At 42.7% G+C, this 16,351-nt stretch overlaps 2 protein-coding genes across 7 annotated transcripts in view; both read right to left on the reverse strand.

Moving 5' to 3' along the window:
- The window catches only part of LOC131692350 (protein still life, isoform SIF type 1), a 432,447-nt gene extending 417,512 nt beyond the window's left edge, over window positions 1–14,935 (reverse strand). The window contains exons 1-5 of the mRNA XM_058979344.1: window positions 14,806–14,935; window positions 5,497–5,681; window positions 5,318–5,436; window positions 4,710–4,908; window positions 4,485–4,631 (exon numbers count right to left, since the gene is read on the reverse strand). Coding sequence (XP_058835327.1) covers window positions 4,485–4,631; window positions 4,710–4,908; window positions 5,318–5,436; window positions 5,497–5,681; window positions 14,806–14,912 — 757 coding nt within the window. The 5' untranslated portion in view covers window positions 14,913–14,935. The remainder of the gene's footprint in view (window positions 1–4,484; window positions 4,632–4,709; window positions 4,909–5,317; window positions 5,437–5,496; window positions 5,682–14,805) is intronic.
- Window positions 14,921–16,351, reverse strand: part of LOC131692353 (uncharacterized) — a 138,802-nt gene continuing 137,371 nt past the window's right edge. For all 6 annotated transcript variants that reach the window (XM_058979347.1, XM_058979348.1, XM_058979350.1 and 3 more), the window contains 2 exons: window positions 15,004–15,121; window positions 14,921–14,941 (listed from right to left, as the gene is read on the reverse strand). In XM_058979347.1, the coding sequence (XP_058835330.1) occupies window positions 15,020–15,121 (102 nt within the window). In that variant the 3' untranslated portion in view covers window positions 14,921–14,941; window positions 15,004–15,019. The remainder of the gene's footprint in view (window positions 14,942–15,003; window positions 15,122–16,351) is intronic.

Consider the following 16,351-nt stretch of genomic DNA (forward strand, 5'->3'; position numbering starts at 1 on the left):
ACATCGCTTGAAACCAGCGGCGGATCATGGAGAAAGATCCGGGAGGTCCAGGTCCTGCCGAAAATTTTCAACTTGTTAAGAAATTTTAGTCTAGGCCGGTATGATTGACGATTTTTAGAGTGATTGCATAACCTTTCTATATGAGAAAGGCAAAAATGTACCAAAGTCCAAAAAAGTCAATTTTTGTCAAACATCTCAATGTTTCATGCATTTTAAAGTCATTTGGCATCAAAAATACAAATTTGATTTTGAAAGTTTTTCATTTCAGTTTATATGGGAATTTGCTGTGTGATTGCACTCTTCAACTCGTAACTCCGGAACCGGAAGTCCAATCAATAAAAAATTCATAAGCAGGGATGGGAAGGTTGTACCTTTCATTTGAGACTAACTTTGTGCAAATCGGTCCAGCCATCTCTGAGAAACAGAGGTCACATTTTTTCCACATACACACATACACACAGACATTTTCCGATCTCGACGAACTCAGTCGATTGGCATATGACACTCAGCCCTCCGGGTCGGGATTAGATTGACGAATTTTAGAGTGAATGAGAAAGGCAAAAACATTTTTAGCAAATGTTGAAAGTTATGCAATTTTTTGGTGAGCAGTTCTATGTTTCATAGACATTAAATTAATTTTAGCTTCGCTTCCTATTAAATAAAGACCCTTATTACAGTACATTTCTACAAAAACGAGCTCAATTTGAAAATAAATCTGAGGATTATGATTGATTACAGAACTCTGGAATTTTCTATTTTCTATTGGAATGTTTTCAGGCAGGAATTTGATATTGATGCTATTGGACAACTGTGAAATCAAGACCAATAGATCAGTTACATATCAGGACCCCATTCCGACAATTCATCAAAAGTCCTCATGATGTTTACAACAACAGGCTATCCATCTACGGATCAGATAATTGTTATTGTAATATTGAATTAAATCAGTTTGCATCAATAAATTTTCAACTTCAATATTTTTTTTGGGTTGTGTGCGGGGGGGGGGGTGGGGGGTGTTGTATGGTGGTAAACCCCAAAACCTTCTCTTGGCTACGCCGTTGCATGGAGTTATTTATTTCGCTTTTCATTTTCCGATATGTTTCAGATCGATCCGATGGTCATAAGTTAGTAAAATTGTAGTCAGAAGGTTCGCACAAATGAACATTTTTGCACTGATAAGTTATCAAGTTCTTTCCAGACAACTTGGAAGTGTTCGGTGATTATTTCTAGCGGTTGTAGATAGAAAAATGAAATACAAAATTCGTTTTATCGTAATAATGTTTGGCTTATTTCAATGTATTATTACTATATTGAACAATAAACAGGCGACAAAGAGTAATCCACAAAGAACAAGCCATAACTTTTAAAGTATTCAAAATAGATATTTGAAGTCTTCAGTAAAGTTATTCGCAAAAGTAAGAGCTACAAATTTGCTGAAGGCATCATTTCGATATAATCACTTCCACGAAAATTTGTGAAAATATCTCACTCATAGGGGGATTAATTAGCAAAACCACAATACCAAAAGAAAGGGCATATTGCCTCCATTAAATTCTCCGAAGATACTATTGACCTAAAATAAGCCGTTTTGGCGTTAATAATAGATTACATATTTTTGGTCATATTTCTGGCAATGGGAAATGATAAAAATCTTTCGTCCGCATTTAATTATAAATATCTCTTTTGATAATAGTCCGATTTCAACAATCTATAGCTTGTTCGAAAGGTATTCGTTAAAGCTGTCTAAAAACATATAAATTGTTAAACTATATTATCAATCTCGGCAGATAATTCAAAAAAACTGCAAAAAACGCCATTTTTAAGCATTCAAACATTCATATCTTGGAAACTAAAAATCAGAATCAAAAACAAATTAATAGCGTTCTTACTGTTTTTTAGTTCTTTCATTTAAAATTGGTTTGGATAAGATCGGTTCAGCCATTGCTGAGAAACACGAATGAGAATTTGTCCGTTACATACACACACACACATAGACACACACACAGGCATTGTCCTAAATCGTCGAGCTGAGTCGATTGGTATATAAGACTCGGCCCTCCGGGCCTCGGAAAAAATCTTGAAAGTTTGAGCGAATTCTATACATTTCTTTTATAAGAAATGTAAAACCTGAGTGTACTCTTCTATATAAAATACTACGCTACTGAACAGTGCTATAACTACAGAAGCACGTTGTCAGATGCCTTACTGATAAAAAACATATAACCGAAATATATATATATATATATATATATATATATATATATATATATATATATATATATATATATATATATATATATATATATATATATATATATATATATATATATATATATATATATATATATATATATATATATATATATATATATATATATATATATATATATATCACATATAACCGAAATATGAAACATATGAAAACCAATAGGCTCTTTACCCTACGCAGCTACAAAGCGCCGTAAACATGGATTAACAAGTTACAACGCACACGCATGCATAAACATAAATATATTTTTTTCAAACGCAACACTCTTAAGCCACCCCACCCACCCACTATGCAAATCATTCTGTGACACCGTGCTGGTACCCGAAAAATCTGTACACGGCCACCGCTGCCGAAAATGCATAGCATCTACCGCTTATTGTAGCGCCCAGACGCTGCAGCCATGATCTTACCCGTTCGACATAAGAACAAAAACTGATTCAAACGTGTACGCAGTGATGCCACAAGTACAGATTTATCTAGAAATGTACAGATTTTTGAAGCATTCTTGGTACAGATTCTGTACGGTAAAGATTACAGATTTTTGTAAAAAAGTACAGATTGGTACAGATTTTTTACAAGACAACAAGGTAAAATAATTTAACCCTGCGATGCATCCCAGTAAACAGCAGGTAAACGTTGAGTTAGCCAGCAGTGATAGCAAGCAAGAATCTGAAGTGGAGCTGATACTTATTGAGCTTGAACTGAAGCTGATATTAGAATTCGAGATGCGAGAAACCTGCTTCCAGCAAATCAAAGGGATGATGTCTAAGTGAAAGGCGAGCGAATCTTCTCGAAGTTCGAATTGAATTCCTGCAAGCAAGTTTCTCGCATCCTATTGATATTACCAGCCACCACTCTGCTGGCCACCTTTGGTGTCAAACAAAGTCGCAACGAGAATTTGAGCTGGAGCTGATATTTACATAACCCAGTTAAACTCATCATCCGGAATTCTAACTGGGTTCTTGCGGAATTCCAGCTCAAATAAAACAACCCAATCAGAATATCAGTTTGATTTCTCCAAATGAAAAATATGTATAAGAAAAATGATTTTTCTTACAACCTTGTTATTGTTTGGGTACAGAATTCGGTACAGATTTTTCTATAAAAGAGTACAGATAGAAAAGATTTTTCAACTCCCGGTACAGATTTAATTGTGGCAACACTGCGTGTATGCGTCACCTCTATTTATAAACTAACCGTATATGGTTTAGTCACTTAGGTGTGAGTGTGTGCAAATGCCAACGTTGCCGAAAATCGATAGCGCTTATTGCGTCGCCCGGAGACGATGTTGCTCGTATGGGATAAGAGCAACAACTGATTTAAACGGACATGCGTCGCTTCTATTTATGACTTTTCGTGTTTCATTGTGGCACTAAGCTGCCCTCTATGGACGGCTGTGTCTGAGAAATCTGCCTCACGAATGGTAATTTTTCCGTTTTTCGTGAACTTTTTAATTTTACCGATTTCCAAAAATCTACTTTTATTGTGGAGATATTAAATTATTACCAATATTTAAGTTAAGTGATTCTGAGTCGGTTGGTGCATAAATGATTAAAATCCATCTAGTAATAGCAGAGTTATAAGCGTGCAAACCTTACATAGTTTTGTTACATGGGAGATAGTTTAGATTTTAGAATGACACCTAGCCCCAGATAGTGGAGTAAGACATTTTTAATGTCAAAAATTAAAGGTCTGAATTGCCCCGTAGGGAGGTTCGAATTACCCCTACATTGTAAAAGAATAGAAAAATGTAGTTTTGCAAATCATCGCCTATTGCTGCCATGGAATGGTGAAACGAACTTTTATGGCACCGAAATATAGCTGAGGTTTCAAACTAACAATTAGGACCTTCGACCGGTAATTTTTTTTCACATCTATCCCCCTAAAAGGACGATTTGCTTAGGTAGGTCCGAATATGCCCGGGTACCCCTATGTTTATATTTTACTGTTTTGTGACGCAATTGTAGGGTTATCATAATTTTGAATTAAGGCAAAAACATTGGAATTCCATGATTAAAATCGGGAAAAGTTCGCGGGGACCATGGCAAATGCATAACTGTCAAACGCAAAAATGGTTGTTGAGAAAGCTAATTAGAATAGTTTTGCACCGCGAGAACTGAACATATAATAACAGTGTTACAGTCTTTTCGTACACACTTTTTTGCATTGAATTCATGTCATTTCACAAACAACAAGCATTACTTCCTATTCTTACCTTGAGTGTTAATGGCGGTTCCCTGAGTAGTGTTAGCTCCGACATTATCATACAGTGATGTGCTGGATGTGGCCGTGGCAATTTTCTCACTCCTGAGTGTTTCTGTTTCCGTGGCACGATTAGTGGCTCGCGGCAGGGTCGATGATCCTAAAAACGGTATCAAAAAGCAACGATCAGTACGAATCAGTCGATCAGTACTTGTGGTCATATGATAGGCTCCCCTACCTCGATAGCGTGGATCCTGGGCCCGGATGCGTGCGTACTGCTCGGCGGTCATGCAGGTACACTGCGGTTCACGGGCCCTCGACGGACTCGCCGGAGTGCTGAGTGGTTTTCTTTTCGTTTTTACCTTGCCCTTCCCGGGTGGATCAAGTTTTAGTGAATAGCTTGAGGAGGCCTTTCGTGAAAATTTGAAAGAAGGCGACTGTAAAACGTCGCACTATTATTAGGAGGTAAATGAACGGGAACGACACGAACGACAATGATTGATAGAACGAGAGCGAAAGGGGGACAGTGTACGACCAAGGATTGATGGTATGGGTGGTTCGGGATAGTTATGAGAGGGGGGTTGTTTATGCACGGAGTTTAGGCAACGAATTGAGATCTTTTCTCGATTTAGTTTATACCGAATAATAGTGCAACATTTTATAATCGGTTTATTTGAAGAGTTTAGAAATTTAGTCAGTGACAAATTGTGAAAGACAGAGGATTAGACAACGAGGCGCAAAATACTTCAGGAGATCAAAAGATTACATAAGTATCTCAAAGAAAATATATAAGTTATGAGCTAGTATCGTTGAAGAAAGAAAAGAAAATCAAATAAAAATACTTACGCAACACTCGCGGAATTGTTTGGCATCGATTGGAGAAGTAAAGTTGAGACCCCATGTATCGCTGGTCATCGGGTCTTTCCAGTATACAAAGCATTCTGATGCTTGACCAATTCGTGTTCCTAAAACGAAAGACAGTAATAATTGAAGGTTTTCAGAGCGTTCGTCCAGCATTGCGATACCTGGTTGAATTAGTCGCACGTCGAGTATCTTGTCCACCTGGCTGTTGTAGGCGGTAATGTGAAAGATGCACTCGGGCGAATCTTGGATGCAGGTGATGTTAACAGGAACTAGATCTTCGGATACTTGTTGCCATTTGACGGTTCCAGCGCCACTGGCCGAAACATGGAATACTTCAGCCCACAACCTAGAAAAACTTGAGCGGGTTAGAAGAGGTTTGGCATTGATGATGAATTTACGGTGCAAGCCTACTGCGCTTGTTTACAATGAGTTACCTATAGTTTCGAATATCAGTCTCAAAAAGCCTAGAAAACAGCTGTACTGGCTCTTTATGATATGTTAGCAAATAATATGTATTTCACTTATTTGCTGTGCAAAGTGAGGTGCTGAGTGGAGTTGTATAAGATAATATTCCGAGAAAACAATAGAGCACATAAGGGTATCAAAAGTCATTCACGAATCAGCTACTTTTTCGCATATAGGGGAACATTGGACAGAATTGGGAGAATTGACCAAGCGATTCAACAATCAATAACGAGTTGTATTTGGTTCCTAAATTCTTTTTAAAATATTTGTATACTTTTTTTGATCCTATGAGTTAATTTTAATAGATTGAAGGGAAACATCATTTTCTCATAGAAAATATTAAGTAATTCAAGAATTTGCGTTAAATGATGTAATGTTTCATCAAACTTTGTATGGACATTATCCAGGCCGCGATTTGTTAGAACAAATTTCAAGATAACCATATCAACGAGTGCCGGGCTGAAAAAGTTTCCTTTTGACCTAACAAAAACACCTGTAAAATTTGAAACCGATCCAAGAAAAATTAATGGACCCAAAATCGAATTGAAGTGAACCAATTTATTGGCAATTTTATTGACATTTCGCTTTTTTTGCTTTCTTCCCTATATAAATTATTTTAAAACCATTAAAATTAATATTAAATTGCATAGAGGGAACCCGGGGTTATTAAGACCATGGGGATAATTCGGAACCCCCTTCTCAAGAAAATCGTTAGACTTTTTGACTGGCGTACATATTTATAGAACCGCTATTCTAAAACATTAATTTGGACAGAATCTTCTTTGGTTTTTTAGAAAGGAGATACAACTTGTTTCATTTTTTTCCATCCTCGAAACAAAAATCATTATAATGATAGAACCGTGATTAAAGCAACAAGTCAAAGTGAAAAACATAACAAGTAAGTGTTTTGAAAAGATTAAGGCTCCTATTTTATGAAATGATATTTGTTTGGGTGAAAACGCAGACATTTTCGAGTCGCTCAGCACTTTTGTGCGAAATGAGCTATTACGGGGCTATTCGGATTCCCTAGTCCATCAACCACCGTTCAGCGGCTTGCGGCTACGCAGACGATTGCATATAGAGATTCAATCCCGGGAACCCCGGGATTTTTGGATTTCCCGGGATTCCTGATTCCAGGGAAATTGTGTTTTCTCATTCCCGGGATTCGGGAAACCTGGGATTTTTTTTAAAAATTTATTCCAAAAGGCTAAGGTTCTGCAAGCGAAATTATTTTGGAAACATCTTGACCGGCAAACATTGAAATGAGTAGTGATTGCGAATTATGCTTTTTCAACTGATTTGCAGATCAATTGACTATCTTCAAGCTCGCAGATATTTTTTCGTGATTTTCTCAAGTACAAAGTCCAAGCCTTACTCAAGTCACTGCTAAAGAATGTTCATATTTTCATGCAAAAATGGATTATTTTCCGGCCGTTGTACGAAATCATTTCCTTACAGTAGCGTCAGTGATGCGCACGATATCTCTGCAACCGATCCGCTTCTAGGCCCATGTCTTCCATGCTCTTGCATCAGGTTGTTTTAGTTTTAACAAAGGGAGATGTTTATGGTTTATCTGTAGTACCTTCATCAACAGACCCCTTGGCCCCAATGGTGGTTACTTAAAATAATTAAATTTCAGAATAGATAATATTTTAGCTTTAATCGAATTCCTCGTCCAGTTGACGTCAAAGGCCGTCGCCATACTATTAAAAATACGCTGGAGTCCGGTAACAGAGCTCTGGCGACCATAACACTGTTCAACACAGGATCGGGAAGCAGAACGAAAAAAAAAAAATGGCGAAAGTTTTGGGTCCCAGCAAACCCCTGGAGGAGAAATTTTAGAAAAAAATTGGAACGGGGCTTCACAGTTTAAAACCAAAGTTTGTATGGAGAACTAGGGGTGTTCAAGAGGCAAGATATCAATGAAAATGGTCATCTTAAATTTTCGCATAAAGTCTTACATAAAATGCTTATTACATCGAAAAAGTAATCTATGCAAGTTTTTAGCTCAATCGGACATCATTAAGGGGGTGCGGAGTTTGATTATTGTTTTTATAATATAATCAATCAATACGAAATGTTCAAAATCGAAAAATTTTGTTTGTCGAAATATGTCTAAAAATAGCATGAAACATCAGCATCTAGTCTCAAAACAAACGAAAACCGCTGAAAACAAATCATATTTTTTTTAGATCCAAGGACTTGGAAAAAAATGATTCGAAAATCGAAAATTTTACTGTAATGCCCTACGATTGAAAAAAAATCCCATCGAACTGGGCTTGGTAGCAGCGCAAATAAAAAGATGGCAAAGATTTGGGGCTCCAACTAAATCATCGTAAAGAATTTTTTGAAAAAAATTGGAACGGGACCTCACAGTTTAAAACAAAAGTTTTGTGAAATTTAGGAAAATAACATCTTTTAGGTGAAAATGAACATTATTGGTCGAATTTTTCCAACGAACTAGGCTTGGGAGCAAAACAAATAAAAAGATGGCGGGAATTTGGCGTTCCAACTAAATCATCGTAAAGAATGTTTTGAATAAAATTGGAACGGAACTTCACGGTTTAGAACCAAAGTTTTGTGAATTTAAAAAAATAATATCTTTTAAGTGAAAATGGACATTTTTGAACGAATTTTCCCAACGAACTGGGCTTGGGAGCAGAACAAATAAAAAATTGGTGGGGATCATCGGTTTACGTGTCCATTTTCATCTAAAAGATGCTATTTTTCAAAAAATTCACAGAACTTTGGTTTTAAACTGTGAAGTTCCGTATGTAACTCGCGTGTAAAAATTCTATTTTAAAGCCGTGTGTCTTTCGCATATTCGCATGTGTTCTTGGATGACCGCGCGCGGACCGTGAACCTGATACTTAATTTTTGATGTGCGGCTCAGATGTTAGAAAAAAGTGAAATCTATCATATCACTAGAGATCCCGGTCATTTTTTGATTGGTCCTACTGAATGAATGGACCTAAGTTGCTAGGATAGAGGGTAATGGTTTCCGGACTTGACCGATCCACGATCGCGCGAACACGGACGTTTCGCTGTCTGCGTTTGAAACTTCGTAAGTGCTAAAACGTTTACCTTATTACCGGAGTGTTACCAAGTTTGCGCGATCGCGGGCTTATGTGTGCGTTGTTAATCGCGAAGGGCTTTTTTTTACAATGGAGAAGACATTTACGTCCTAGCCCAGTACACGTGCTATCGGTAGGTGTCCAAGCTACCACACGGGGTGTACTGGGGGTGTGTCGGGCTCGAATGCTGACGCTGCCATTAATACCGACTAAACTCCATTGGGCTCCGCCATCGTTCCCCCCAGGAACTACCTCTCGGTATTACTTCTGGGGGATGGCTGTACTTAATGGACTCATTCACTCTCACTCACGCGTTCATACGTCCTGTATGAGGCTTACTTGGGTGCTCTCTCTATCGTACCTTGATTCACTCTTAAACACTCCACATGGGGCTGACTTGTGTGCTCACCTTTTTCATTCCTTGCTAGGCTTACTTTTGTGCTAGCCTCTACCATACCATGTGAGGCTGACTTTTGTGCTCACCCTTAACATACCGTGTGAGACTGACTTGGATACTCACCCTTTCACTCCTCTACCACGCCACGAGGCATCGATAGCTAAGTCCCAACATACTACGCTACGACCCTCCCATCTTGGCATGAGGCAGTCCACTTATACGCCTATACACTCGCTCTTCTGCCTTGCTTCGGGGTGGCTGGGTTTACCCCTTACGCGGTTGCCAGTCGCTGCGCCAAACCTGCCTCAGCATGAACAGACCATTCACTCCCTTTTTTGCGCTCGGCCTTTTTCGCTCCAACTAACCAATCACTAGTTAGCCGTGCCCGTCGTCTGTTGCTCGGTTCACCAGATTACCTGTAGCGTGATAGCAATCTGGGTGGTAGCAGCCGAGACTGCGTTCCACTTCTCCACCGATTGACACATCCGCTGAATAAGGGTATCAGGGGTTGTGTCCCAGCCACAGACGTCAAGCATTGCTCTTCTTTCGACGTCGAACCGAGGACATACGAACAGTATGTGTTAGGCAGTTTAGTCTACACCTGGGCAGTCCGGGCAGACTGGGACCTCCGCGTGCCCGAACCTGTGGAGGTACTGTCGGATACAGCCATGGCCTGACAGGAATTGTGTCAGGTGGAAGTGAACTTCCCCATGGGGTCTTCCCACCCAGCTCGATATGCTAGGTATCAGCCGGTGGGTCCACCTACCTTTCGAGGAGTTATCCCACTCACGCTGCCATCTGGCGACCGACGTCACCCTGGTGCGCTCGCGGGCTCCTCTATTTCCACGTAGCTTAAAACACTCCTCATCTTCCCGAATGACCAACCCGACTGGCATCATGCTCGCTATCACGCAGGATGCATCGTGTGATACCGTGCGGTAGGCAGTTATCACTCTGAGGCACATCACGCGGTAGGTGCTCTCCAGTTTCTGTAGGTAACTGGTTACCCTCAGTGCTCTTGACCATGACGGGCCGCCGTACCTGAGGATAGATACGGCAACGCCTGTCAGTAACCTACGTCTACTGGCGCACACCTTTGAGCTGTTGGACATCATTCTCGATAGAGCCGCAACAGCAGTCGACGCTCTCTTGCATGTATAGTCGACATGGCTGCCGAAGGTCAGCTTGTCGTCTATAATGACTCCGAGAGACTTCAGACTTCGCTGTGAAGTGATTGCGACTTCTCCCACATGGATAACTGCATGTTGTGCCGACTTGCGGTTGTTGACGATAACTACCTCCGTCTTATGATGAGCGAGCTCCAGGCCTCTCGCGCTCATCCCTTCCTCCACCGTGCTGATCGCGTGTTCTGCGGTTAGTTCTACCTCAGTGATTGACTCCCCGTAGACCTCCAAGGTTACGTCGTCGGCAAAGTCGACGATCTTGACCCCAGGAGGGAACTTCAGTCTCAGAACCCCGTCATACATGAGGTTCCATAGCACCGGGCCTAGGAGCGAGCCCTGCGGACTCCGGCGGTGATCGGAACCCTTTTCTGACCGGCATCGGTCTCGTATAGCAGTACGCGGTTCTGGAAGTAACTTTCCAAGATCCGGTATAGACCAACCGGTAGGCTAAGCCGGTGTAACGAGAGCGCGATGGCATCCCAGCTTGCGCTGTTGAATGCGTTCTTCACGTCAAGTGTCACTAACGCACAGTATCGAATGCCTCGCCTTTTTCGTTGGATCGCTATCTCGGCAGTATTTATCACTGAGTTGAGAGCGTCCACTGTGGACTTACCCTTCCGAAAGCCAAACTGGTTGCTTGACAGACCGTCCGTACCTTCCGCGTACGGGGTGAGCCTGTTGAGGATGATCCTCTCAAGCAGTTTGCCAGTCGTGTCTATCAGACAGATTGGTCTGTACGCCGATGGGTCGCCTGGCGGCTTCCCGGGCTTCGGAAACAGCACCAATTTCTGCCTTTTCCATCTATCGGGGAAACGGCACTCGTCAAGGCATCTCTGCATAGCTAGCCTGAACATGTTCGGGTTCACTATGGTCGCAGCCTTGAGAGCGTTGTTTGGAACTCCATCCGGCCCTGGAGCTTTGTTCATTGCTAGGGATTTAGCCACTGCGAGTAGTTCTTCATACGTCACTGGAGCCACCATTTCAGCCGTGCCCGCACTGTCTCGTAGTGCAGGTGGCCAGGGGCTTGTGGCTCGAGACGGGAAGAGTACTTCGATAATCGTCGCCAACCGGTCCGGAGACCGTTCTGGGGGTGAAGTGCCCCCTTTGGTCTTGGCCATCACAATCCTGTAGGCGTCACCCCACGGATTCGCGTTGGCACTCTCACACAGGTTGTCGAAACACGCTCTCTTGTTGCTTTTAATGGCGTTGTTAAGGGCCAATTTCGCAGCTCGAAACACTTCACGGCGGTTCTCTCTTGCATCCTCGGTGTGAGCTCTTTGCATCCTACGTCTAGCTCTGAGGCAGGCGGAGCTGCAATCTCGGCACTCCACCAGTATACCGGGCATCTGCCGTTTCTTGGCAGGGTTTTTCTCGGCATAGTGGCGTCGCACGCGCGTGGTAGAACAGCTACCAGCGCATCCCCGCTTAGACTGTCGATGTTGGCCTCCAGTCCCAGGGCCGCGGTGGAAGCTTCGCTGTCGAAGTGATTGGACTTGCACCCGCGTACCTGACAGGGATCCCCCGCCCTCGGATGCTGCACACCATAGTTGATCCTAAAGCGGATTGCCAAGTGATCGCTATGGGTGTAGCCTTCGTTTACCCTCCATTCCATGCCTGGAACCAGACTAGGGCTGGCAAATGTTACGTCAATCCACACCTCCACCTCGTTTCTACGGAATGTACTAGCGGAGCCATTATTAGCTAGCACAGTATCGAGTTTCGCAAGCGCCTCCATTAGCGCTTGATTCCTGCTATTTGTACAGCGGCTGCCCCCCTCCACAAGCGTTAAAGGCTCCCGCTATGACTACCGGTTTCCGGCCCACTAGGTCCGACGAGAGCCTGTCGATCATCTGGTTGAACTGTTCTATTGGCCACCTTGGTGGGGCATAGCAGCTGCAATAGAACACACCATTGATCTTGGCAATCGCCACACCCTCGGCGGAGGAGTGTATTACCTCTTGAACCGGGAACCGTCCCGTTGTACAGATTGCCACCATTCCAGACCCGTCCTACACCCAATTGCCATTGCCGACAGGGATGTTGTACGGGTCTGATAGGAGGGCGACATCTGTCCTCGACTCCGAGACCGACTGCCACAGCAGCTGTTGGGCTGCTGCACAATGGTTAAGATTTAGCTGTGTGACGTTCACGGTTTCTTCTTATTTGCCTCACCGAAGGGACACGAAGGTCCGCCCACAGCATGTTTATGGGTTTGCTTCTTAGCGGTGCAGATAAGGCACTTGTGCGCCTTAGTGCAACCCCGCTCCTTATGCCCCTCCTCGCCGCAGCGACGACATATTTTGCTCCTGTCTATGCCCTTGCACTCGTAGGATTTGTGGCCGGACTCAAGGCACCGATAGTACCTATCCACTGAAGGCGGCTGGGGTATGCTAATTGCTATGCTATGCATACCGACGAGCCGATCTTCAGCTTACCTTTCTCTGTTACCTTTTTGGCATCCGCCTTCAGTAGCATGAGGTAGGCTACTTGGGTGCCAGAGGGTCCCCCTCTAAAACGCACAGAGGCCCGTTCGATTGTCACGTCGCATTGCTCCTTGACGGCTGTGACGACATCTTCTGCGGTCGTGAACTCGTCCAGATGCTTGCACTGGAGAGTCATTTCCGCCCCTAGCGACCTGACCTGGGCGCCTTCACCAAGGACCTCTTGGGCCAAGGCCTTGTACACCGCACTAGATTGTGCGCCTCGCTTCAGCACAAGGAGCATTTCTCCTGTGTTGGTGCGTCTCACGCTACGCACGTCTTGCCGAAGGGCCGGGAGGCTTTCGGCCGCCCTCATCGACTTTAGGACGTCGGCGTATTTGTTCTTGTCGGTTTTTAACCACAAGGCCTCGTCTCTGTCCTTGGCCTTCTTCGCGGGCCGCGGTACCTCCGGTGTCGGTGCCGGCTTCTTCTTGGCGACCAGCGTCCAGGGGTTTAATCGCGAAGGACTTAAGCGTTCGTATGTTGACGTGTTTGTCACGTGTGCTCGCAGGTTGGTCGTTGTCGATCGTTTAGGCATAAAACCGTGTGAGTCGTCTCAAATGTAGTGTTTGCAGTGAAAAAACAATAGGATCTAACACAATCAGCTCGAATAGTTTTGATAAGGCACTTAGACACGAGATTCCCCGATAATTATCATTGTTCGATTTATTTCCTTTTTTGTGAACTGGAAACATGTGCGCTGCTGTCCAGTAGGAATGGAATCTTCCAGTAGTGAGTGATAACACGAAGACTCACCGAAGTGGATCAAGAAGCCCTCTAATGCATTTTTTAACAAAAATCGACGGAACACCATCAGGGCCCGGAGAACTAGTCGCTTTCAGCTTGGAATTTGCTGCAAGAATAGCAGCGTTATCGATGAAATCAGTTGATGTTTTGTCCTAGAGAAGAAGTTTGTAAGATTTTCAATCTTTGTACATTTTGAGAAGCTTTTCGGCGCATTTAAAAAATTCGCGAGTTGGTTTACGCGCTTGTTGCCATAATATTGAAGCAGCATCAATCATTAGTCTTGCGCTTTCTATTGCGGATAGTTTCACAAAACGCATATTGTAGAAAAATACTTTCAAACTTGTCTGTTTGATGGTATGACATTTACATTTCGAATGTGAAACTTCGATTTCTGTACACCATTGTAACCAACTTCACGTAATTAGGTTAGGAACAGCCTCCTGCTAGGCGGCCATTTTTTTCAAGCCAACATCTTCCTTTGTTGAAAATTAAAACAACCCAATGCAAGAGCATCGGAAGCATGAGTATATAAGCGGCTAGGCCGGAGGCCCGCCATATGTTAGCTACTGTCAACGTCTGTCACCCCCCTGGTTAGGAATGATTAACTCCGCACGAAAATTAAATTTTGTAATTTGTTTCTCGCATCAATAAAAACATAAATGCAATTTCATATTAATTTTAATGGTTTTAAAATAATTTATATAATGAAATAAGCTAAAAAATGCAAAATTTCAATCAAATTACCATTGGTTCACTTCAATTCATGTTCTGCTATATTCATTTTTCTTGGTTCGGTTTCAAATTTTACAGTTGCTTTGTTAGGTTAAAAGGAAACTTTTTCAGGCCTGCGCTCGTTGATATGGCTATTTTGAAATTTTTTCTAATAAATCGCGGCCAGGTAATTATATGCATATATTGACGAAATTTGTCAAGCTGAGTCGATTGGTAATGAAACTCGGCCCTGCAGGCCTCGGAAAAAGTTTTCATAGTGAGTGCGAACCCAATACATTTCGACAACGGGAACCTTCGGTAAATTTCGTAGAATTCTAAAAAACATATCAACCGTACTAGCAGACATTTAAACCTCGATCGCACCGCGTTGTGCACTAACACGCTTACTCACCTCAGGAGATGACCGTCCCGTCTACGCGATGCTTGCCACGGTGAATCTTCATACCGATATGCTTTACGTATAAGCGGCGCACAAGAACAGCTTAGTTTGTTACCCATGGCGCAACTTGGGCATCCAGCCTGTCCTCCTGTGGAAATCAAACAAATAATCAGTACGTCAGACTTAATGGATTAGCGAATACCCTCTTACCTGAGGTTCCTTGCTGTCACCACATCCCACTCACATCGGCCCGGGAAAGTGCTTGGCCTCGGTTCAGCGACTGCGATCGCTGATTGTGTCTGTGGCTGTAGTGGCGGCTGCTGCCACGCTGTAAGGACGAAAGTTCAAGAGAAGCGAAGAAGAAGACATGTTATCAGGGGCTTTTATTGCTAAACTTGCCTGCACCAGGATAGTTTCGCTAGAGTGCCAATTGTGAGATAGTTTATCATATGTTTTAATGGGAAAGTTTTTTGACTTGATAGGAAACTGCTCGCACTGTAGAAACAGACTCAACCAATGCCGGATATACTTAAAGGGTATCATAAATATCTTGAAAACGATTTTCGAAGTTCTGAACATGCTGTCCAACAAAAAGCATTGAACATTTGATCCCATTGTGAACTGCATCACATATTGTCACCATCCAGTCGATAGTTTCAATATTGCAATACTCTATCTAATTAAAATCACGATTACACCAAAAATGTCAATAAACGACTTTGCGAACAACTATCACAGGAAATAATTCCCCATCAGCAATCGTCACGATTTCCACTTGACCTGAAAACCCGACCGTCTCTGGCAGCCTGACCCACTCACATCACACACACCGCTTGCCGAGAGTTACCATTTCCACGGCGCGCCTGATGAGGATTAGTTAGTGGTGGCACTAAGTACAGTGAGTGAGTGCATCATGACCTCATGATGGTTACTGGTGTGACGTCCCGAAGTGGGGCCTGGATAGGTCTTACACTACAGCTTACAGCTTCGGGTCAGGGTACGTCGATATTTGATATTGATTGAGTCTGATTCTGCCGTCGCCGCTGGTTGCCCTTTCCGGGAAGGTTTTAAATCGGATGGAATTCGAATTTAAAATGAATAATGAAAATATAGTTCGAGTGCGATATTGGGGAGGCGTGGAAACAAAACAGAAGGAAGGAGGAGAATCATTTTGCTAGGAGTGCTACTACCACTACCACTACTACGGGCAATGCTTAACGCAACGGTGATTGGAGTTGTGGACTGAGTGGATGGACAGGCTCTGCTGCCAGGATGGATGGGAAGGGTGATTGGCGATGACAGGTCGTTTTTTTAGCTTTTGCATGATAAACTATTCCCGGTGAGTGGTTCGGTGCGTGCAAATAGAACCAGGTTGGTGTTTTTGGCTTAATGAGGATGCGAAATGGGCAGTAGATGAAAAGGAAAATGAATTTGTTAGTTTAGCAACGACAGTAATGGAATATTTAAAAGTGGTTTAATTTTAGTTGATTGATTTTTAAGAAGCTTCTTTTCTAGATACTCTACTGACGCTACTCAAGGTTTATATTCTAAAAAAATA

The sequence above is a fragment of the Topomyia yanbarensis genome, chromosome 3 (assembly GCF_030247195.1).
Source record: "Topomyia yanbarensis strain Yona2022 chromosome 3, ASM3024719v1, whole genome shotgun sequence".
Lineage (NCBI taxonomy): Eukaryota > Metazoa > Arthropoda > Insecta > Diptera > Culicidae > Topomyia > Topomyia yanbarensis.